The 25,879-nt window shown below is 34.5% G+C and overlaps 1 protein-coding gene across 2 annotated transcripts in view; it reads left to right on the forward strand.

The window, feature by feature from the left end:
* MYCBP2 (MYC binding protein 2) overlaps positions 1-25,879 on the forward strand; it is a 196,503-nt gene that overhangs the window by 143,998 nt on the left and 26,626 nt on the right. Inside the window, exons 57-66 of one of the 2 annotated variants that reach the window (XM_050708276.1) lie at positions 5,241-5,402; positions 14,716-16,359; positions 17,379-17,548; positions 18,414-18,658; positions 19,301-19,468; positions 21,081-21,238; positions 21,675-21,874; positions 22,264-22,413; positions 24,643-24,803; positions 25,401-25,557. In XM_050708276.1, coding sequence (XP_050564233.1) covers positions 5,241-5,402; positions 14,716-16,359; positions 17,379-17,548; positions 18,414-18,658; positions 19,301-19,468; positions 21,081-21,238; positions 21,675-21,874; positions 22,264-22,413; positions 24,643-24,803; positions 25,401-25,557 — 3,215 coding nt within the window. The remainder of the gene's footprint in view (positions 1-5,240; positions 5,403-14,715; positions 16,360-17,378; positions 17,549-18,413; positions 18,659-19,300; positions 19,469-21,080; positions 21,239-21,674; positions 21,875-22,263; positions 22,414-24,642; positions 24,804-25,400; positions 25,558-25,879) is intronic. The other variant, XM_050708273.1, reaches the window with a different exon arrangement.

Consider the following 25,879-nt stretch of genomic DNA (forward strand, 5'->3'; position numbering starts at 1 on the left):
AATTTTGTAAGGTGTTCCACAATACATGCAACTAATATTGTAGCTGCTTTTTTCTCTACTTTAATTTCATTCAGTCTAAGTACTCTATATAAAAAGGATCATCAAATACTTGTAAGTTACCGCTGAGGTTTCTGTAGGGGTAGGCAGAACACTGTAATTCAGAAATGAAAAATATATCGTAGTAAATCAAGATATGAACACTATTGGATTTAGAAAGCATGGGTTTTAAAAAGATCAGAAACATTTTTAAACACTTCTAAACTGTCTTAACATTTTTAAGTGCTTTTAATTGGCTGACAGGATAGTAGATACCATGTGAGATATACGTTGTAAAACTGAAGTTGTATTTCAATCACATAAATACCAGTTAACAATACTGGGAAGTAAATAACTTTATTTATTTTACTGGCAAAATAATAGTTTCTCTTAAGCATAGTTTATTGGTAAGATGTAAGTATAAATAAGCCATTACAGTAAACTCAGATTGTTTGCCTTCTGTTCATTCATTGATTAAATCTAGAATATCTAATAACATAGAAGGGGTTTTTGCTGAGGCAGATGTCTTTGACAATTATTACTGAAACATGTAGCTTTGTCATTCTATTCTTACGACTCTGTACTCCATCCATGCCAGTTAGAACGTGGGCTTTTGGTGTGCTATGTGTTTTTAATACCAACACACATTGTGAGTAACCTCTTAAGCTGGAAAAAAACAAAAACAAAAAAAAAACACACCTTGAGTTGAGCCTTGCTTTAAAGGAAGACATATATAATACATATGGATATATATGATATTCACAGTTCTACTTTTACATACCATTATGCCAGGAGGTTTTAATATTCACATAGGAAGGATAAAATATGGTCAAATATATTCAGGAAAAACAAAATTAAGGAGATAGTAATTTCCTGTTGGAAAACACAAATGTTAATTATAAGCCTGTCTCTTCTACTGCATGACAACAAAACCTGAAATTATCGAGTAACCTGCAAGCTATTATCACTGTAGTCCTAAGAGTCATGTAGTCACCATCACGTATCAGGGTCCTTCATCATGAGGTTGGACTCGGTGATGGTGATCTTGGAGGTCTCTTCCAACCTAGATGATTCTGTGATTCTGTGATCATAGCATCAAGTTCCTTAAAAAGCTGTAAATCTGCTGACATGCTTTACTAATGGGCAGTGAAATGTGAGTACTAACATGTGGACATTGATTGAGAAGTAATGAACCAATGTTTCTTCCACTGTTCTCCACAGCTGCCCCATACTCAGTTACAGGGCAAGATCAGCAATGCATGTAAGAAATCATATAAATAGTGCTCTTTGACAGCTTTCTTTATAGGGTCAGTTAGATTACTTTATTCATTCTATTTGTTTTAACTGCTTCTGAATTGCCAAAGAGCAGGGAGTTGTTGGCAACTATACATGAAAGAATAACAGTACTACTTTTCCTCCCCAAAACAGAACTCTTGTATCATACATACTGTTGTCTTGCATTCTCGGATCTAGATCTAAGAAGCTTTGAGTTCTGTGGAAAAGAAAGAACTGAAGACAGAAGAACTGTCAGTTAGGAAAATTTTTGAATGAAACAGTTCTGTTGGAGAAGCCTGTTTGTCAAAAGAACTTCCTGTAGGGATGTGCTAGTTTCATTGCAAATTCAGTCACGTTTACATCAGTCAAATGTAAAGATATCCATGTAGTAGGTCTGTGTTTACAGTATTGCCTGCAAGGCTGAAGACATAACTCCCACAAATTTTCTATTTGATTTAGCTATATCTTCTATGTGTGAGCGTTTTACATTGCAGGCAAGTCTTTAATATTTGTTATGAATGGCCCTATCCCCCTCCACATTTAATTTGAGCAGATAGTTATTTTGAGCAGATAACTTTCAACCTCTTTTCAGAGGTTCTTCCCTTTAAAATAATTACTCATCTATGAAATAGGCCTGTTTGTTTATTGTGTTCATTTACTGGTCATTTATACAAACTGAAACAATTACAACTGAAAATAGACTTATGTACATTTTCGTATATCATCTCATCGTGAAGCATTTTATAGCTTTTAGGAAAGGTCTGCTTGGTCTCACAATCATGACCTTTGCAGCAACTCCAAGATTTCCTTATAGACATACCTGCAAGTATCCTGTTTAATGTCACTGTTTAAATAATTCCACTTACAGATAACTAGTCTTTCTTTACTTTTGAAAGTACTTTTATGTAAAGAAGCAGAGTAAGATTGACTTTGATATTCCAGAACGTATCAGACACTTAAGCAGATGCTATTCTTTGTCCAGAGAAATGGATTAACTAAAATAATTTTCTATTAATTTCTAAAAAAAAATAAATAAGGTAACAGGAATCCCATTTTGTTCTGAATTCACAAATGTTAGAAGGAAACATTTTGCTTATTTGTATTTAAAATATATTTGGCATGAGCTATGCTTTAAAATGCTGAAGTCACTTATTAGTTTTGAGACAGCATTAAAAGCCACAGTGAAGCAGTGCCCGAACCTGGGTTCCTGGACAAGCATAGAGGGGAGCTACTACTGGTGCTGGGCTTTGTGTACTTCTGTAAAAATCATTTCCCAGTCCTCTTCTGCCATATAAACACACAGTAATAGTGACAAAACTGATCTTATATATTGTCACACTAGATGATCGTCGGCTGTTAGACTTGGTTGCTTTCCAAATATCCCCTCTGCACCTACCCTAAGAAAACATTAGGAAAGAAAGACTGAAAAGAATCATTTCATGATACCAGGATTCCATGGTTCTGGAATGTGGTACACGAACAATTTTGTATTTTCATGTAGTATAAATGTGAATACATTAGGTATTCAAGGAGAAAGAATTAACTAATTGTTTTTATGTTTGTTTTTAATAGTGATAACAAAAAGAATTATACCATTTTGGGACCTGAGAGTCAAGTTCTATTTCATTTCCGTAGATGCTAAATTTTGTAGCTGGCCTGAGAGCTTAATTCATACGAGAATTTCAAAGGAGAAGACTTTCAGTTCTGTGATTCTGCTTTATAAACCATGTGTAGAACTAAGCTACCATGTCTGATCTTATCACCAGAATTCTTCAGAATTATAAAGATTCACATAGTAGCAATAGTGATGCTTGTTTTAATATCAGATAATGAGGGAGTAGTTTATAATAGTTTAAAAATACAGTGCTACAGTATGTGGAATAATGGGATGACAGTGATAAATAAGCTGATAGAAAAGCAGATTTTTTTATTTGTATGTATATATATAAATATATATTAGGTTGTTCTCAGGAACATAGTGTAGGTACACCTGAATTAGATGACTTCCTTGAGCTTTTTAGTTTTAGGTCAGCATCTGTTCTCCCTCATTCAGCTTGACTCCTTCAGAGCCAAAAACCATGCATCTCTCTGTGATGGTCTGCACTGTTTTTTGTTCTGAAAGGGCTTATTGCTGTCAGTACTTGAGACTGGATCGAGTCTGGTTTACCAATTTTTGTGGTATGATTTGTTAGAGCAGTAAGCCCCAGTGAAGCACTGGGGATAGCAGGAAAGACAGGAAAAAAAAGAAGTGTTTTAGGTTTTCCAAGGTACTGAGCTGAAAGAATGATCTGCCTCTACATTGTCATTTGTGCTTTTTGTTTCCAGCTGTTAACACAGAACGCAGAACCCAGCTACCTGAGCTGGCTTTGCACTAAAGCAGTGCTAGGTCAGCAGAGTTTACTAGTTGAGTTTGTGAATTGTTAAAACAAAAGTTAGATCTAGAAATAGTGTACATACATTCAACTGAAAATGTACAAAGCATGATCCGAACAAAACCTGTACAAGTATTTTTGCATGTGTGATAGGGTATAAATAAACTACCCACTTACAGTTGAGAGTTACTGCTGGGTTTCGTCTTCCAGTGTTGGTTCTTTCTCTGATAACCAACGTGAGTTATATCCAGAAAAAAATATTTTGCAACTCTTAACCTGAGTTTTTTTTTTCAAATAGTTACTTTTTAAGAATTATAATGCCTTCCCAAATATGTTACTCGCTTCTGGGTTATTATGGTAGGAATGATTGTTGTCCAAGTACTGATTCCAGTATTTTTTCGCTATGCTAGTTCCAAGATAGTGGAATAAAATTAATGTATTGATATCTATAGGTGATTATTTAGAACATAGTTCCATCTGTTTCCTGGTATTTTATTCTTTCATTTTTGAAACTAAAATGTCAAGAAAATAAGTATAACATTTAATTTTGGAGTTCTTGGTTAGTAAGGGTTAAGGGTGGGTTCCATACACCCAGCAGTCTTTCTCTAATTCCATGAAAAGACGATTGATAATCACCTAAAACTGAGATTCATTGAGCTGAAGATTATGTATTAGCTGCTATTTTTTTTCTACTAGATTTTCTAGAATGCTGTCAAAATGATGTGAATTTGCAGAATAAAGTGCTGCTATTAGGATTTGGTTGGTGATCATTCAAATCTGCAATGTTCTCAAACTCTTGGTCTCTCTAAGCTCATATGACTAAGTTACCACAACTTATAACATGCTATGATAAACTCTGACTTCTTATTGTAGGCTTCATGTATTTCTAATGTTCATATATAGTTTTTCTGAAAACTGGCATTTAGAAATTAAAACCATGTTTTTAACATGCTAATTTTTGAAGGCCTTCATTTGCCCCACAACGAATGTCTGTAGTTCTTCAGAAAACCAGTTTCAGTTCCTAAATGGTATTTATTTTTTTTAAATGATTTTCAGTCTGATCTTGAAAAACAGCATGAAAGAATACCTGTAAAGATATTTGCAAAAATGAGCAAATATTTACCAAAGCCTTGGCACAGAAATACGCTTGCCAAAGCCTAATTACATATTATCCTTCCCTTCTCATCAATTTTTCTAATCTTTATCTGCATGTTCTGTTGCATGTGTGTATTACTGTAAATGCTAGGGATTTCTGTTTTTTCTTGGCTGCTGTGCATTTTTTTTAGCAAGGTGAATATAAATCTCTATTTTGAAATGTTTTGAATAACTGCAGTAAACTGTCCATGATTTTTAAAAACCCTGCTTGTACTTTTCAGTAATTTTATAGCCATGCATGGGATGAGGTTTTTATATTTAGCCACAACCAGAGCTGTATGTGGCTAAATAAGAGCTTTCTCTATTATAACCATTGAAACTTTAATTGAGCACCATTTTACTCTGCATTTCTGGAGAATGACAAGTAACAGGTTGTAGTTTTGACTGTTTTGCCCACTACAGGTGACCAACTGAGTGCCATACTGAATTCCATTCAGTCACGGCCAAATCTCCCAGCTCCTTCCATCTTTGATCAAGCTGCAAAACCTCCCTCTTCCCTAGTCCACAGTCCATTTGTGTTCGGACAGCCCCTTTCCTTCCAGCAGCCTCAGCCACAGCTTCAGAGTAAGTTTGTCAGCCTTACCTGCCTCATCAGTCCATTTCTGCAGCTTTTACGTTGCTGTCCTCAGTTGCTTACCAGCTGCTAATCATCCCTCAATGCATCTTTCTGGTTTTATTTTGTTGAGTTAGTTTTTCATGATTCAGAAGCATGTGAAGGAATGCTCCTTAAAAAAGTATACCTGTTCAAATTTAATTTCAATATTGACAGTATTTTGCTTTTGTATGTGTCCTGCAGTGCAGATAACATTCATTAAAGTGCATTTCCAGTATTGTATGCAACTGTGGGTTTATAATTAAGGTAAATTTCTTTCATGGTACAAAATGTTGATAAATCTTTTTAGCATAAAAAATTGCAGTAAATTCATAGTTTTCAGTTTTCTTACCTCTTAAATTTCTGGTTTTTTTTTCATCACTTACAAGTTTTAGGATGTAGCTGGAAGGTTGGAACACCTTGATACTACTTATAAAGCTTTGTATTCTTGTGTTGGGTGCTCATAAGATTGGTGTGGACAAGCAAGTTTGCACCTAGAGGTGAATGGAAGTTAACCTGATTACTGGTGCAAGAACAGGAAATGGTTTAGGTTTTATTTAGTGAAAAAATAAAAGCTTAGAATTCATTTTGAAGAGCGGATACAGCAGTAAATTCTTCCTTATATAAAGAACACATATAGCATTCTAGTCCCCTCCTCTCACCCGCAGACTATTCTGCAGAAGTAAAATGGTTCTTTCTTGCTGACAGTTCAGTCTGTCTATAAAGTCCTGAGTCTCTCCAGCTCAGCTTACACAAGTGCTGTGGGAGAGAACGAGATTAAAATCTCTAGCTCACTTTTGTAATGACTATCAGAAATAGTCTGACAGTGACTGTGTATACTTCTACTAGGCTTAAACCAATGTCATGAAAAGAGAATGTTCCAAAAGCTATCTAGATAAAACCTGATTGCCAATGGCATCAACACACCGTTGTTGGGAATTTGACAATTGTATGTTCTTTCCCTTAACTTAAATTTTCCTTCTCTTGTCAGAGCTTCTTATTCAGTGTTTCATCACAAATAACCCTAATTGCCTTATTTTAAACTTCAGATTATTTGTCCTTTATTATTTAGACTTGTATGAGAAGAAAAACTGATATTTTTTTATTGGCTGCCCAAAAAAATTTGCTTAATGTGTTTGTCTTTCCAACAGATGTGGTTGGGTAAAAGATATTCATTAAGTTACAATCCAGGGTTTGTGTTTTAATAAGGATCCATGATTCAGAATTAAGCCGTTTATTTTTTATTTTTTTGGCAGGGGGAGTGTTGGTCTAATAAATAAAATAATACCCCCCCCCACACACACACAAAAAAAAAAGTAAAGTTTTTGTCTGATTTGTTATCTCAGCTTAGTATAGATTTTCAGCTGATTTGGTTATTTGACCTTCCAGCAGTATAAACTGAACCAGAACTCAACCTGACCTGCTGTACCATTGCAATAACTGTGATTTGATACTAGGACGTTCTTCCTAATAGTTTGTCATGTAATTTAAGATTTCTTGTAAATAATGTTAATTATACCCGAAGGGGATAAATAATAACATTTTTGCTTCCAGGATCAAAAATCAAGAAATATATGAGGGGAAAACAGTTAGAACTTTTTTATTCTTTTGAAAATGTGTTAATCCTCGCTTTACCAGTTCATCCAAACGTTTTATTTAGAATATTGTCTGTGAAGCATTTAAGACTATATTCGTGTTCATTTAATAGTCAAGGAAATTATCAGGGATCTTTGAAACTTAAGAAAGGCTATCTAGATCAAATATTTTGGTTTAAACAATTATTCTGATATTACCATATTTCTAGAAACTGTACATATTAGAAAATAATGGATTAATTAGTACTGTATGATTATTAGAATAGCGAGACACATATGCAATGAAAATATTTAAACAGAAAAGTTCTGTTTAGATCTCATTTTGCTTTGTATTTTTAATGTGTTCAACTTTACAGGTGTATTAGAGCCGTAACAGAAACCTTTATAACATGTGCCATTTTCTTTCATTATTTCCAAAGCATTTGATAGCTTCCTGTTACTAAACATGTAATTAGAATTTAAATCCATTAAAAAACATATCCCAAGGTCAATTGATTTTTGCCCTAGACATGCTTAGTTACAGTTTCAAATTATGTGCTTTGTCCTTAAGCACTTCACGCAATAAATGTAGATCTAAAAATTAAAACAAATGTTTGTAGTCAATAACAGCTATATTAAAGGGACCAATAGTAGTTTAACAGTTGAAACTAGATGTTCCCTGCCCTAGATTTCCATGGCTGCAGACGTGGAAACAAAGAAACGTATGTTTTTTGATTTTAGTCTGAGTAAATAGCTTAGGCTACCACTTATACTTTCTGTTCTTCTTGAGTTGCCTGTCTTATTGAGGAGTTTTATTTTGAATCATGATTCTGAGGAATGTTAAGATCATGCTGAACATCCTCTAGATTTATTTCCTTATGTAGTTTTTTAGAATATGGAGAAAACTTTTGGTCTGATTGTAATACATACTCCGTGCCAGAGACAGATTGTAGTTTTTCTTTAGAGAAATTTTTAGATAGTTGTTCTTTCTGAGGAACGATTTCTGTTCTTGGCATTTGGTTTGGTTTTCCAAACTGATTTAAGGAAGGGGGTAAGGGCTTTTCACAGCTTATTATTTTCAGATACAGTGTCTGGTTATTTTTGCAGAAAAATTAGTGTTTTGGACAACCACTTCCTCAGTTATTATTGTTGAAAAAAACCATGAAGTGTATCTGCTATTCTTATCAAATCAGAAATAGATAAACTAACAAAAGTCCTGTGCTTTTTGTTTTCAAAGAAACATTGGAATTTAATATGGAAGGGTTAATATAAAAAATAAGTGGAAATTGTGTTACTCAGTTTTGTGTTATGTGCTAGGACTCTATGAAGGGCTGATTGTTCTGTGCTGATAATTCCTGTGCTAATTTTCACAGATGCTCATACAAGGGGGAAAAAAGCTGAGATACTGCTTTCTTTTTTGTGGTGTCAAAGTTAAGAGGCTGTCATCATGTATTTTAATTTCTTGTAGATCTTTTTTATGCAGCTAAGTCCAAAAAAGGCAGAAGAGATGGCATACTCCTACATGGAGTTTAGAAACAGCTGTATTGATTTGGAAACTTAGCCAGGATTTTTTTCCAGGAAGAGCACAAATCTGTATATGTTTCTTCATTGATTATTTCAATGAAACATTTTGTAATTACTCCAGCCTGAATATGCTTACTTCTGAGAAATCTGTAAGATCATCAATAACAGATTTGGTCAGGACGGCAGCTTCCCACAGCTGCAAGATTATTATCACTGGTTGCTTGATTAATTTGTCTCTGCATTACGTGAAGAACACAGAAGGCTCAAATTTCTGCTTGGATTCTGAGTGTAGGTGAAGTGCAGAAACCTAGACAGTCAAGCAAGATCTTGTTTCTCAACTTTCAGCAGTGTGTGCTGCATCATAAAACTCCTTTGACGCAACCCATCAGGGAGATGGGATCTTGCTACATCATTCGACGCCAGTAATTAAAATTTCATAATTGGCTGTTGAACTCTGAGTTTTGGGAGGAGGCTTGCAGTCACAGAAGCTAGACCTTTCTGCCATTTTTCTTCGCATCTGAGTTGCTATGGCAAGTGAGGAACAGATCTGTAGACTGAAGAGGCTTTAGACCCCCTCGTTAGCTTCATCTATCACATTCTAACTCTTCTGCTGTAGCCCTGGCAAGTCACTCTGAGCAGTTTGCACAGCACAGCTGTTGTTTCCTGACTCATCTCAATCCAGGCAGAAGGTGCAGTGCTGAGCTGCTGTATATTCATTGTGTCCTGTGAATCACACCGATCTCTTCTATGTCACACTGAAATGACGTAAATGTCATGATAAGAAGCCTAAGAGTATTGGTTTGACTTTTTTTTTTTTCCCTGATGGTTCTTATCGCGAAAGCTTCATTCCTGAACTAAGTTAAACTGTTTCACACCTTAGGTTTTAAAGATTGGGTCTTCTAAGCTATGTACAAAGCATACATATTTTTTTTCTGTGCCAAACAGTTCAAATCCAAAACCATCCCTGGGGGACTGGTAAGGCAGTTTGGAGGAGAAGTATAAACTGTGTCGAGCTTTATTTTAGAAATAAATCTGGCTTATTGCCTTCAAAATTTATAAAATCATAGATTCGTTATTACAAAATTACAGATTAATGTCATATATTGCTCTAGCACAGGCATACTTCTTTCAATTAATATACTTAAGTGACTCAGGCGTTGGTGATCCAAACCCTGCCTTGGGGTAATAAACACAAATATTATGTTTGCAGTGCACTTATATTTTTATAATGATACTGCATTTCAGCTTTTGCTTTAGTTTACTCATTCATTCCCCTACTAATGCTATCTAATACTACTTTCCCTTTTTAATATTTAATATTCAAATGTTTGACTTATGTATATTCTTGTACTTACGAGCAAAAAGAATCTTTATCAGTACAGCATTTGGCATTTTTCGAGATGTGGAAAAAAAAAATAGGCATACGTTGCTTAGGCAAAAGGGCAAAAGCAGGTCAGTGCATTCCTTCACCATCATCATGCAGAAAGGCAGAAAAGGAGTGGCATTTCAGAAGAAACTTTAACTTATCTCCACAATCCAGAGACATTTTACTCTCTTTCAGAGTTTAAAAAAAGACTAACATGGACCAGTTGGCAGTATGTCATGCCTTCTGGTTTGGCTTATCAGCTTTTCCTCAGAGGAAGCAGGCGCTGCTTGTAAAAGACTACATCCTGGCACAGGAATTGAGCTGCCTCTTATGTCTCCATGTTATGTAGCTTTTCAAGCTAGAGCTATTTCTACGTAGAGGGAAAGAATGTGACTAAAGATGGACTGTCACAATCAATTGTGACTTGGCAGAGCTTATCTACTGGTTTTTGAAGGCTTTGTAGTCCTTGAGGGTGACTCAAGAAGCAAGAATCATGTCCCTGTGGCTGATCAGCTGTCCTGGATAGGCATAGATTGTTTCCCAAGGCAGCGAGGAGACTGTGTGGGGAAACTCATTCTCTTTGAGCCACAGTCTCCTTGAAATAACTGAGAAGCAATACAGTGTTCAAGATAAACTAGATTACACCATTGTAAAATGTAAGCATTCTCAGACGTAGACTGAAAGAATTAAATGAAAATGTGCATACATTACATTAGATTTAATAAAGATTTTCATTTAATTATTCCTGTAGTGGTAACCTTATATATCAAATTGACATTTTTAGGCTTGTGTTTACGGAATTGTTCTTGTAATGCTACTTTGTGCTCCTAATGTGTTTTTCTGCATTTTAACTTCAAAAATTGGTGGAGTGACGTCCTGCTTCTCAGAAGCTATACAGTTAGTATATGGTCTTAGCGAAGTTTTTGTAGGCATCCAAGTAGGCAATACTATTCTTAAATTTATGCTAACACTGGAATGAGAAAATTTAGGTTATTTTATTATTTTAAAGAATGAAATTTTTACATCAAGCATGTGTGAACACCTCATTGTAGAGTCTATAGAAGTATTGCTTGTTGCTTAGGGTAGGATTTTTAATGTATTAATGTACAAGTTAGTAAACGTAGTACCAGAACAACAACAACAAAAAAGTCTTCAGCAGTGCAGGAATTGAAATCACTTATTTTCAAGGCACTTTTCTTCTATTTGTACATGTTTATATGAAAGTAAAATGATAGAATCATAGACTTGAAATTACAAGCCTCTCTGTTATCTTACTCTGTTGTGGATTATACCAGATTTTAACTTCTTTTTTTTTTTCCTAAAGGCAAAATTGTTTTTAAGGGCTGGTACAGACTTGTTTTCGTGTCTATACTGTTTGATAGGAACTCTTCTACTGCTAATTATGTCTCTAGATAGTATTGAGACTGAAGTTCACATTACATGTGTTTTTCAAAACGTAACATTACAAATGTTCATTCAGATTTGAAAAAGAAAAGGCGTTGGTGGGTTTCATATATTTTTCATCGTTCTTTCCAATGATAAGTGACTTTCCAACACAAACATCCAGATATTCTCTATTTTTACCGAAAGAATGTGAGAAATGGTCACCTAAAAAGATAATATAGTTTTCAATAGTTAATCTCTGAATTTACAGATTAAAAGTTCACATTTGAAAACAGAGCTCAGTTCAAAATTGGATACTGTTAGTTTTATAATAAACCATAAATCTGATTGGCTACTCCTTAAATATTGCATTTTAGATCCTAGAAGTTAATATTTAATTCACAAAAGATTTTTGTTGTAATTATTGTTTTAAATTCACATCAGGAAAAGCATTTTGAAGTAACTGTTTCTCATTTAAAACTAATGCAGGAGTCTCAATGAATTCAAGAATATCTAACAGAGGAGATGCATATCATTTGAAATGCTTGTTTTTCTCTGCTATTTTTTCCATTGAATCTGTCCTGCTTCTGTGCAACTGTTTTCCACTGTAGAAGCTTCATCCTGCTGCCTTGCTTCTCGTGAGCATATTTACAAATCTAGTGATGTAGCTGGGCCTGCCTCTGCTATTTCATCTCTCTCTCACAAACTGAAGGGTGGGTATGCATGCAAACATAGCAAGGTTATTCAGATTTTACATTCAAAGTGTTTTTTTTTCTCCTTCCATTCATTTTCATGGCATTCATTTAATGAAATTCTGTTTGGAAAGGAAACGTTCAAGTTTGGTATTTGTTGGGAGGTCGCTTATAATCATTTGGTGTTGCTTTGCTGAGTGGCAGTGATTTCATGCTATGTGATTTAGCTATCTCTTACTGTTTCGTGAACAGAAAGGTGACTGTTAATCTAGTCTAAAAATAATCTATTTTCAAACAATAGGCAAACAAAATATGGAAGAAGAAGAAGGGGGTAAATCATGGGGTTTTTTTCTTTGTTTATAGATAAATCAGTTTGATACATAATTATGCAGTTTTTCATTTGGGGGATTTTTTTAGTGCTGACAGTTTAGAATGCTAATTAGGTGTATTTACATGTATAAGTACAAATCTAAACCTTTAGGTGTTTTTTTTAATATTTTTATTGCTAAAAGCTATTGCTAGGTCATGCCTTTCAGTATTGTTCTAGAATGTTTTCCTGCTTGTTTTTCACTGGTAATGCATATACTTTGAAAGTGATACATTGCTGAATGGTTTACTGTGTTTCATGTCCTCTAAGAAGACTAGTGTCTTCTGTTAACTGTTTTTTTACTTTAGGAGGAATTCTGTAAAATATCTTTAAATGATCATATCTACAGTTTTTTCTTAGCTGGCAAACCTTAAATTCGTGTTTTTGTTTGTTTATTTCTGGGAGAAGCATGTATGAAGTAATTATTTTCATTTCTGATTTCATATATCACGAAGTAGACATCTTAAAAATAGTTCTTCAATTTATAACTGAGCTGTCATAAGCAAAATGTTTGGACTGCTATTGAATAAGCATTTTTATTTTTTTCTTTTAGCAAGAACAATCATTTTATAAAACATGATGTACCATGCTATTTCTTCCTTTCCTCCTCCCCCCTGCTCAAAACAAACAAAAGAAAAATGCATAAGAAAAAAGACTAAAGACAGATTGGATTCTCAAAACTGATGATGAAGATACATAAAATGTTCTCATTGTATTCTACTCTTTACATTTAGCATATTATTCATGAATACAGAGAAAATATTTTTTTTCTGCATGGAGAAGTACAAACTCCTACTTTGTCCCATGTGCTAGAAAGCAAGGGGAGTACCCTTACCTTAAAGTTTGTTAAATATTCTAATATCGGTATTCTTCACTTCTTTCTGTTGCTGTTTGTTTTGCTATAAGCTAATGAAATACGGAAAGATCAGAATAATAAGAATTATTTTGCTACCTGAGGAGATATCTGGATTTGTAGTCTTTGTTCCAAAATATTTATTTATTTATTTATTTATTGTGAGATTTTAATGGTATCAGTAGGAAAAAAAAATCAGATCTTTCAGTGCTTCTTGCATATATTCTAGCATAGGAATAAGGCTTCATGCTTGGGAACTAGAAGAATTTAGAATCCCATACTGCAGAAAGAGGTAAACATTGAAGATACTGAATAAAGATGAGTGTGAATCATCTCTGTTCACACTAGAAAATACAGTCCAAATTTGCAGACATTCTCTGATTAATTAAAATGTTTTTTTCACGAGTAATTGTTTCCCCCAAAATGTGCCTGGACCATTGAAAATAGCATTTTAGTGTCTAGAAAAAGTTAAAAAAGTAAAATTAAAAAAAAATCCACAGTACTGTGGCCTCCTTTTACAAGCTTTACAAGAGAAACTAATTCATTTTAACTAATGAAAATACATTCAAATTGGAAGGACTAAACTTCGCAGTGTAATGCCTTGTGGAGAGAGTTATGTATAATTATGCATTCATGATTGCTGCATTGCTTACCAGTAATTTAAACATTGTCTTAATTTTCAAAATACAGTTCTGCAAGAGAGACTGAGTATCTTCATAGAATTATTAGAAGTAGATTGCTTTAACAAGCTACTTACTTCCATATACTAGTTTGGCATTTATTTATTTATTTTATTCTGCGAATTAATATAAGTACAAAGTCAGTGTCCATAAGAACAATAAGTTACTGCATCAGACTATGAGGACGTGATGGTTGATGGTTTAGCTTAGTAGTAAAAGAAAAAGTTTGTTAAGAGTAGATTATTGTTCTGGTAGAAGAACATTGATAGCATGTGTTCTTAAAAATGTGGATACTTCAGATTATCAGTGTGAACCGTTTTAAGCAAGTTTGCAAACCTTTTACCCAATTTGCCTTATAATTGTATTTTCTTCCTGTACTTTCTAACTTTTGAGCATTAGAGGTATAAATATATCTGGTCATACATGTGATCTTTATGCCAGTCTCTTGTTTCAATCAGTCTGACAGTAGAGAAATAACCTTTAATTTCTGTTACAACTGGAGTAAACTTAGTTAATTCCTGGCATTCTAGCGAAGGAAGTAAATTGTGCTTCCTTTATTCGAGTTTTGTGGAAATAGTGAACCATGCCTTTTGATACCTCCGTAGTAGTGTTTTCTGTAAAGATTTTCTAACCAATGTTTGGAGATGTATATTTGAATGTTTCTTTGGGAGAAGAAAAATATCAGTATTATTCTAGTGAAAAAAGTTCTCTTTAGACTTATTTGCATTATGATGTGAACAGAAGCATGTGTTTCAATTTTATCTTGCATTCAGGTCTTTAATCCTTGTTTCGTATTATTAGAAGTATCGCTGTCAAAATGTAATAACTATAAAATATACTAAACAGGTGACCGAGTGAATTTCACAGGAGCTGCAAGACCGATTTCTCCAGCAGGAAAATCAGACATGTCATCAAAACACAGAGCTGACAGCAGGTCACCCAAGCTTGATGTGCGAATGAATAGAGCTGCTGCTGACCAGAAGAAACCTAGGAATACAGAAGGGTTATCTGCCAGTGAATCTCTTATGCTGAAATCAGATGCTGCAAAATTGCGATCAGATTCTCACAGCAGATCTTTGTCTCCAAATCATAACACTTTGCAAACACTAAAAACTGATGGAAGAAGTACTACTGGTCTGAGAGCTGAATCTCCAGGGCCAGGAACTCGGTCATCTTCTCCAAAGACGAAGACGCTTACAGCAGTTAGGTCTGGTGCTAGTTCTCCACGGTCCTCCTCACCCCCTGATAAAACTCTACCTCAGAAAGCTCCATCTCCAGTAAAAACAAAGCTTGATCCTCCTCGAGAACGATCCAAATCAGATTCTTATACATTAGATCCAGACACCCTTCGCAAAAAGAAAGTACCGCTAACAGAACCCTTAAGGGGGAGGTCCACTTCGCCCAAACCAAAAATTATTACAAAAGATGGAAAACCTGTTACAGAAACTGAAAACAGAGCTCCCTCCCCTCATGTTGTACAAGAAAATCTTCACAGTGAGGTTGTTGAAGTGTGTACGTCAAGTACTTTAAAGACTAACAGCATTACAGATAGCACCTGTGAAGACAATACAGAATTCAGAAGTCTGGATGATGGTTCTAATAAAGTTCATTTCAGCATAGGAAAAGCACCCCTGAAAGATGAGCAAGACATGAGAGCATCTCCAAAAGTGAGCCGTAAATGTGCTGGTAGGCACACAAGACCCAAAAAGGAGAAATCCAGTTTTCTTTTTAAAGGAGATGGATCCAAACCTGTAGAGCCAGCCAAGCAAGCAATGTCACCTTCTGTCGCAGAATGTGCTAGAGCTGTATTCGCTGCTTTTCTTTGGCATGAAGGAATAGTTCATGATGCTATGGCTTGTTCATCTTTTTTGAAGTTTAATCCAGAACTGTCCAAAGAGCATGCACCAATCCGAAGCAGTCTTAATCAACAACCTGCAGAGGAAAAAGAAACCAAGTTAAAAAACAGACATTCGCTGGAAATATCATCTGCTCTTAATATGTTTAACATTGCACCACATGGACCAGATATATCTAAAATGGGTAGCATCAACAAAAATAAAGTCCTCTCAATGCTGAAAGAACCACCTTTGCATGAAAAGTGTGAGGATGGAAAAACTGAAACTACCTCTTTTGAAACATCCAGTCACCACACGATGAAATCCAAGTCTCCTCTTCCATTAACACTGCAGCACTTGGTAGCTTTCTGGGAAGATATTTCTTTAGCAACTATTAAAGCAGCATCCCAGAATATGATTTTTCCAAGTCCCGGTTCTTGTGCAGTGTTAAAGAAGAAGGAAAGTGACAAAGATAACAAGAAGACCAAAAAAGAGAAAAAGAAAAAGGAAAAGATTGAGACTAGGCCAAGGGGAAACCTTTTTGGTGAGATGGCCCAGCTTGCAGTAGGAGGACCTGAAAAAGACACCATCTGTGAGTTGTGTGGAGAATCCCATCCTTATCCAGTGACTTACCACATGAGACAAGCTCATCCAGGTAAGATGAGATATTTTTCTTCCTGTATTTGTCTGCAAAATATATTATACACATACATTTTTGTATTAATTGCTCTTATGAAAATAAGTCAGGCTGCCTTGTCTAATGTTTTACACAGCTTACCACATATGCTAAATTCAAGCTCAATGCCCTGAACACTTGTGTAAGTAATTTCAAGTACATACAGATTTGAGCTCTGAAACATGAAGAAATTTTTTGAAACAAGACCAAAACAGCAAGCTGGCTTTACAGTTCCTCTCCAGAAAAGTGCAGTTTGTTACACTTTAGGACTTCAAACTGTGCTGAAAAAATTGGACGTAAAAGTATCAAAATTTGTTAATTAAAGTGTCTGTGCTTCTAGAAGTTTTCTATTATACTACTAATCTGCTGTGTCATCTCTTGGTATCATTGACTCCCATCTTTTGGTTTAAAATGTTTCTTTAGAAAATAAAAATCGAGTCAGTGTCTAGAGTTGTAAACTTTAATCAGAAGGCAATTTATAAAATACAGCCTGAGTCTTCTGTTTTGTCCCTCTACACATGTACCGGAATCTCTTAAGGAGATTGTTTAATCTTAGGAAAATTAGGGAAATCATTATTAGCTAGGCATTACCTCTGGTGTATTGGAAGTTAAAGCTTGTTAAAGAACCTCGATATTCAGCAATTATCAATGCTCTGAAATTTTCTGAGAAACAGTAATCAGCAAAGGAATGCACTTTATTCCCGTTTAAGCTTTATTAGCATTTTATTCATTTCTGAAGAGAACACTGTCGATATGTTGGACAAGTTCATAATAAACACTTGAAAACTACAGTGTGTTTGCATTCTTCAGGTGCTGCATGGGCATGCACCTTGTTTTTTGTTCATTTCTTTCCTTTAATGAGTTGAGAGATGTAGAAAAGGAGAAAAATAGGCCAGGAAAAGACAAGCATCTTCCTCCCCACCCCTTTTATCCCTGTTTTGGGGACTGGAAAAAAAAAATCCTTATTTTGAAATAACTTATTTATTTACCTTGCATAGGTTGTGGCCGTTATGCAGGTGGCCAAGGTTATAATAGCATTGGACATTTCTGTGGAGGATGGGCTGGTAACTGTGGTGATGGTGGTATTGGAGGAAGCACTTGGTATTTGGTTTGTGATCGATGCAGAGAAAAATATCTCCGTGAAAAGCAAGCAGCAGCAAGAGAGAAGGTATTTTTTATCTGTTTCTCTTATGTTTAGCTCTCTATCTGCTTAATAGTAATGCATTCACAACTTGAAAATAGGGTTTGAAAAATTTGGAATTTCAGAATTTTGGAAGGTTTTGAAATACCTGCTAATGTCATTGATAGGCAATAAGATAGAAACTCTAGCAAACTAGAGGCTAGTCAGCCTCACCTCAAATCCTGGGAAGGTGATGGAGAAAGTGATCCTGGAAATGATTTCCAACCATATGAAGGACAAGAAGATGATTAGGGACTGTGAGTTTGAATTTATGAACGGAAGGTCATATCTGACCAACCTAATAGTCTTCTACAACGAGATGACTGGCTTGGCAGAGAAGGGGAAAGCAGTAGATACTGATTATCTTGACTTTAGCAAGGCTTTTGACACTCTTCGTTGACAAACTGATTGAGGAAGTAACAATTTTGTTCAAAGTGAGAAGTCTTGTTATATGAGATCATAACCAGGTCTTTATGTGATGACATAACCAAACTTGGGCGAACTAGAGCAATTTTTAATGGTAATAGAATGAAAGGTGTTTCTCTAATACTGGTCTTGCCATGACCAATTTCAAATTATTGCTTAAAATACACAAATATGTGGAGTTTTTTTAAGATAAGCAGAACAATGTTGATTTAACTTGAATGGATGAAACCAGATATACTGAAACTTTTTGCACACACAGTTCATCCTGAGCCAAACATGAAAACTTTCAGTTGTTATTAAAAGTTTCTAAAAAAAAAAAGTTTCTATTAAAAGTTTCTAAAAGCAACTTTCCTATGCGACAATTGTCAGCTCTTCTTGTGATGAAGAATAATTTAAATGTAACTTTTTTTTTAATCAATTTCTATAGATTAAACAATCTAGGAGAAAACCAATGCAAGTTAAGACTCCTCGTGCCTTGCCAACTATGGAAGCTCATCAAGTGATTAAAGCTAATGCACTGTATTTGCTGTCACTGAGCAGTGCTGCTGAACCCAGTATCCTCTGCTATCACCCTGCAAAAGCATTCCAGTCTCAACTTCCCAGTGTCAAAGAAGGAATTTCTGAAGACTTTCCCATTAAAATGCCATGTCTCTATCTACAGACTTTAGCAAGGTAATTAAAGGAAGTATATGAATATTGATTATAATACTCATCTATTTAGTGTTTAAATAAAAATATGGATAGAAACTAAACTAAAACTTACATAAAAATACCTATTTTCCAAATTCGTCATGATCTTTGTTCTTCTATTTCCATGATATTGTTCAGTTTTTTAGATTGTATTTGCTCCAAGGATTAAACATACCCTAAGTAGCCGTAGGATGCTAAATATTTTTAGCGGCATTAGTTTATGTACGAAGAATTTAGAATTTTATGAAGTGTTTAACTTTTTGTGTTATTCTAGCAGATATGCTCTTCAGAATTCAAAATAGTAAGAAGGAAGCCAGAAAACCTGGGCTTGCCCAGTGTTTATGAGTAGATCCCACTGTAGCGTCTCACATTTATGACGAATGTACATTTGGCCATAAAATATATGATGAAAAGATAGAACATGGTGATCCCCACCCTGTATTGGTTACTGTTCAGGTCACTAGTTGGAAATGCCAGTGTATTTTGCGTGAACATAGAAATTCCAACTAGCTTAAATACCTTAGGTAAATGGTGAGAGCTGTCTGAATGTATTTGCAAAGGAGTATGTTGTATGTGTATTTCAGTAACTTTTAATCCTAATTTATAAAATCTAATTTGATTTAGGCATCATCATGAAAACTTTGTTGGGTACCAGGATGACAACCTCTTCCAGGATGAGATGAGGTACCTGCGCTCAACTTCAGTACCTGCACCATACATCTCAGTTACTCCCGATGCAAGCCCTAATGTCTTTGAAGAGCCAGAGAGTAACATGAAATCTATGCCCCCAAGGTACTTCCTTGTAATTCTAAGTACTACATACAAATGTTAAAGCATTGACATAACCCCAAAATCTAAAAAAATAAAAATAATGGAAAACTTTGCTGTAGTTGAGTAGCTAAAGTATCAGGTCAGCTCCAGTCCCTCTCTTGAAATGACAGCAAAAAAAACAAAGTCACATGAAACTGTTATAAAAATATCTTCAGCATATTGTATGTATTTTCAACCACTAGCAATGCAAATTTGAAAGTCATATTTGAAACTTCAGGGGTAACGCAGACTAGTTGCTTCTCTCTAGAAACATCTTGATTGCACAGTCCATATATATATATATATATATATATATATATATATATATATAAAACAAACAGGCAAAAACCCATATGTTCAGAAACTGATGAAGAACTCTTAGTGTACCTCAGGGAAACTTATCCATAGCAATGATCCAAGAAAAATAGCTGGTGCCAACTACCTGAAATTTAGTACTTTTTTTCCTGTGTTCCATTCTGTAACACAACTGCTTGTGGTGTGGATATACTACCTTTTTGAAAAGAAGTAGCTCTTCCTTTCAAGATCTCATTCTGAAGGGAAGTTTGAACCTAAGGGAATTTCGTTACTGTACATTTTCAGTGCAGAAGTTGCTGCTTCTTCCTGTGGGAAGTTAAAATGTCATGGAAGAAATGGCAGGTTAATGCTACATGGGACCAAGAGCAATAGGTGATTTCTGCCAGGTTAAACCATTTCCTTATCTCATTAAGTTTACTATAATCTAATTAAAGCAATTAAAGATTTTTTTGTTTTGTTTTGCCCAGGGAAAAAAACCTCTTACTTAATAATAGTACTGAACCAACACAGATGCTTGAAGTTTTCATATGTTGGTGATTCCACATATTATAATGAGGGTGTGGTGAAGGGAAAACTTGCTTTTAATCTGTTTTTATTTCAATATGTTATTTTATACTGACTGAAAAAACAGTTTGTTGGAATACTACAATCTACAATGTAGTCTTTTCAGAAATAGAAATTTTCTAACAAAACTCCTTAAGAGTGCATCGTATTGGTATATTCCTTTATTAAAACTGTGGACTCCATGGTCTCCTGAGGCCTATAGGGACAGCATAATCTGGGAGTTCTTCTGCAGACTGTAAGAAGTCCCCTGAAGGTAAGGACTAAAACACGTCAGAGGCATAGCCATAGCAATTGAAAATTGTCTTTAAGGCCAGTGATGTTGGAAACTTCCTTCACATAAAGTCCTAATTTCAGTTGGCTTGCATATTAAAAATTCACTTCATAGATGTTTTCACATACATTTATCAGGGCAATTTTGTCTGAAACTTTAATTCAGGCATGATCTGAATGTTTGCATTCTCTCTGAAAAATACCTAAATTCTTAGAACTTACCATGTACATCATTATATTTTTTAAAAAACTCTTGCATGTTTTTTCACCATGTGTAATTCTAATACGTTTCTTCTTTTTCAGTGTTTAAACAGTTTTTGGGTACATAAAACATGCAGCAGCAGTCATTATGAAATGCATGTTCCTTTATTTAATATTTATGCATAATTTAAGTATACTGTATATATTTACTAATGGTTCTATAACTTCACTGATTTCTTTGTAGTTTGGAAACCAGCCCAATAACAGATACAGACCTTGCAAAGCGTACAGTCTTTCAAAGGTCATACTCAGTTGTTGCATCAGAATATGACAAACAGCACTCAATTTTGCCAGCACGTGTAAAGGCAATCCCTAGGAGACGAGTCAACAGTGGAGATGCAGGTAAGAGCAGAGAAAAAAAATTTCAAAGATCAGGCATTGGATTTGTATTTCTTCTTGGAAACTGTAAGCAAAAATAAATTTTTGTATATAGATGTAATAACTTTTATTTCTGTTTATTCATAAATACTAGCTGTTTATTAATCTGCCCAGGATTAGCTTCAGAAGAGCTCAGGAATTACTACAGTTTTGAAATTGGTGGTGCATATTCTGTGCTTGATTTAAAAGCTAAAGTGGCATTTTCTTGGGTTTAGTGTCTGCTTACTTTCTGAGTTGAAGCATCATTTTTACATGTTGCTTTCTTAAATGCATTTTTTAGAAAAAAATAAAAAAGTATGTAAGTTCTGAAATTGGTCTGCTGCTTTTTATTTTTACTGTGGCTGTAAAATTAAAATGTACAAGCAATCTAATTTATGTATGTTTTTATGCTTTTGAATAGAAGTGGGGTCCTCTCTCCTGAGACATCCATCTCCTGAACTTTCTCGGTTAATCTCCGCCCACAGCTCTCTTTCCAAAGGAGAGAGAAATTTCCAGTGGCCAGTATTGGCATTTGTAATCCAGCATCATGATCTGGAAGGACTTGAAATAGCAATGAAACAAGCCTTACGGAAATCTGCTTGCCGAGTATTTGCTATGGAGGTATTAATATACTGGTGGATCTTCTATGATTAAAATAAAGCATTTGTGAATTGTCTGTTAGTTTTATATTTTTTTTATTATAGGTTTAAAACAGGAAATAATTCCTATTTTAAAAACATGTTTTAAATATTCACTTGTATTATCAACTCTAAAAGTTCGGAATACAAAAATGTTACCTGAAAACCTTCTTCAGTAGTATATTTCTTATCTAGAAATGCATTTGTCATTTTAATAAACTGCTTGAGCTATAGAGCAGTGTCTAACTTGAAGACCAGTGCATTATTATTTAACTGTTCAAAAACATCAGTGTATCTATCTGCTTACATAAATTTTTTTTACTCCAGGTTTGCTTAATCAATTGGTAACTTCCTGTGTGCATTTTATTTTAGGCTTTTAACTGGCTTCTTTGTAATGTCATTCAAACTACTTCTCTTCATGATATTTTATGGCATTTTGTGGCTTCCCTGACACCTTCACCTGTAGAACCTGAAGAGGAGGAGGATGAAGAAAATAAATCAAATAAGGAAAATGCAGAACAAGTATGTGAGGTTCAATATACCTTTCATAAATAAAGTATCTCTGTTGATTTTTGCAATTAATTTAGGAATATTTTTAGTGTATGTAAAAAGGAGCCTTAATCCTCACTTGGTGAAGAAGAGCCTTAGTTATGGAATGAAAATTTTTAGTCTTAAATTGTACTTGAACTCCTGGATGGTCATAGATAAATTAATTTTTCCTCTAAAATTAGCAGATTTTTTGTGGTTATGAATTCTGGTCTTTTAATAGATCAGTTTTATGAGTATTCTTAGGAGAGGAAATTAAAACACACAAACACACAAGCACATTGCTAATCTAGTGGCAAAAAAAAAAGGAAAAAAAATACTGTTTGGATTCTATTCTCCACTTGGACCCTCAGAAAGAAGAGAAAAGGAAAATTATTTTTCAGAGGAGCTGTCTGCTGTGTCTTTCAGTGTTTTAAGTAAAATCTATAGTTAGTTCTCAAAATCTAGTATGTAAAATGATACTGTCTAGCATACCACTATTTCAAAGAGTTAGTTCATACAAATTCTTCTAGATTCATCTCAGATTGAAAATGTATCATATTCATCCTGAATAGTTCAAGAAAGCATTGAAAGCAGTGCTAGAGTGAGGGTAATGTATTCCAAACAGTCTTTATGCTAGCCTCCAAAATAAGATCCTTTACTATAAAAAAAGAATAAAGAAATACTCTTAGCTGTAGTTTGGATAATTACTGACTGAAATATAAAGCAGCTAAGAAAGGAATGATAAAATATGCCACTTCTGCTCTTGGTGGGAATGTTGCTGCCCATCTTTTGATACAATGAGGGGACTTGCAAAATTCCTCTTGGTCACTTGGCTAGGATGAATAAATTTATGGCCTACAGGAACTGATAGCAGTTTACAGCAAAGTCTAAATATACTACAGGTGATGTATATTCAAATCATAACCTTCCTTTGGTACTGTGATCATGTGATAAAAATACATACTTAAATGTATGCACACAAGATAATAAATGTAAGGCAATTTGGTGCTTTTCCAGAACTGTAGTTTATTTCCATATGTGAAATATTTTTACATATTCTTTTAATGTACTGGGAGAGGGTGAGAAGTCCCAGTGTTGAATGTAGTAAAAATGTGAGGCAGAAATCTGGAATCATAAATGGCTTAACATATAAGATGTAGGTTTAGGGGCAATGTCCTTAGTAAAGCAAAACAAATTGCAAGAATTAATAGGCTACAGAGGAGACAGGAGGGAGGGGGATGTTAACTGTGTAGATAGGCTCTCTGGTTTACCTAGGTTTTGAGCGTTTTCTGAATAATTGATCATATTTAGCATAGAGTTCAATCTCATGCTTGCTGCTTTATGCACTGAGTACACTTTACATTACACCCTCCAGGAAAATACATAGAAATACCTAGTTTGACTCTTGTCTAGGTAAGTAGGTATCTAAAATTTCTTTCAGGTAGGGTTGTAATATTTCTAGGCACTCATAGAAATGTACATAAGACAATTGAATGGGTTAAATAATAATTTTGAATCTGGCTCTGGGTGTTAGTATGTTGGTTGGGGTCATGCAGCTGGGCTCTGTGATTCAAGCATGATTAAGTTTTCTTTTAGAAAATAAGCTGTTTAGAAGGCAGAGAAAACAGTTTGTATCCTTCATGGGTCAGTTTCTCCCCTGCCTTTTGAAATAGGAGGCCCTTCTCTTTCTCTGCTACCCTGCCCAACAGCACGCTTAGCTGTTTCCCCATCTTTGTTGATCCTGTGCCAATGCTTTCTTACCCACTGCCCAGTGGAAGTTTGCTCCCAATGGACAACTTTTCTTATATTGATGCACCTTAAATAAGAATCATTGTTTCCACAGGTCTAATGAAATAAAGCAACTGATAACCTGAGCTTAATTAGTGAGTTTGCTGCGGCTGTTTTTTGCTGCTCGGAGAAGTTATTAACAGCTAGAAGGTGTTAATTTCTCTAGTTTTTTTTTTCTCCAAAGTCATTGCAATTTAATCTTTCGTATCTTTAAATCATGAGAAAAGTCATGTGTTAATATATTTCCCAAATTCCTTGTTCAGTGTTCACGTATACATTGTTATTTTAAGAATTCTCTGAGAGGAACTGCTTGGAAGTTCACATTTATTATGGCATTGATGCAGTTACTCTCAAATATCATAAATGTTTTTATATTTATTTAACCTTTTTTGTGTGAAAGTCTGTTAACAAAACACAAATTGCTTTGAATCTTAGGAGAAAGACACAAGAGTGTGTGAACATCCTCTGTCAGATATAGTAATTGCTGGTGAAGCAGCTCACCCATTACCCCACACTTTTCATCGACTGCTCCAGACAATCTCTGATCTTATGATGTCTCTACCCAGTGGTAGTGCATTACAGCAAATGGCCTTAAGGTAAGCTCTAAGTAAGAAAGTATTAAAAGGCTGAAAGCATCTTTAACATTCTTTCTAGATGAAAAGGTTTTGCAGTATAGATTGGAAGTTTGAAACACATTTATATGCTTTTATGAAAGTGAGCATGCATTTCCTTACAGATAGAAAAGATACATGTAAAAGATGTATTTGTTTATATGTATAAATACTAGTATAAAGGCTATTTAGAGAAAAATTTATTTGCTCTTAAATTCTCTACTGTATCCACTATTTTAAAAAATATTTATTATTGAAGAATGTGGTAGTATGTGTGTATGTGCATGGTAGTGTAATATCATTTGCTCACAGTAGTCTTCTTAAAAGGCTTGAAATTTTTCCTGTTTATTGGTCTTGAAGATAAAAATTGAATAACAATGAAAATATTCCCTGTTAAAATTTTAAGTTTATTCCTGCTTTCCTTAAAATGTTAAATAGAAGCACTTACGATTCTGACAAAAATAAAGTTAAAGGTTTATACAAAACATTTCAAGAAGCAAAAATGTAATTAATAGCTTTGCTGGTAGGTTGTGTCTTTTAATCAGTGTTCAAAATATCAAAATCGGCTATATGTGTTTTTAGGTGTTGGAGTCTCAAATTCAAACAATCTGATCACCAGTTCCTGCACCAGAGCAATGTTTTCCATCATATCAACAATATTTTGTCTAAATCTGATGATGGAGATAGTGAAGAGAGTTTTAGTATCAGTATACAGTCAGGTTTTGAAATCATGAATCAGGTGAGTATTAGTCTCTCAAAAGCAGAGATCAATTATGAACAGTGTGTAGTTCCTATAATCCACTCTATATGAAATAAAAATGTATTTTATCGCAATGTAATATTTCTTTGAAAGAATCTCTGTAGAGAATCGTGTTTCTGATACTCAGGTTTTCATATTTAGCTTTAGAGGTTCAAATATTGTCTCTTAGCCTGTATAGTTCATTTAGGTAATTCATTTAGTTCATTGAGTTAGTTCCATTTCTAAATGCTACATAATTCCAATTCTTACTTGCTCATACCTTTTTTTCTTGTATTGTTCTGAGGAGATTAATACTCCTAAT

This window comes from Cygnus atratus, chromosome 1 (assembly GCF_013377495.2).
Source record: "Cygnus atratus isolate AKBS03 ecotype Queensland, Australia chromosome 1, CAtr_DNAZoo_HiC_assembly, whole genome shotgun sequence".
In the NCBI taxonomy this organism is placed as follows: Eukaryota; Metazoa; Chordata; class Aves; order Anseriformes; family Anatidae; genus Cygnus; species Cygnus atratus.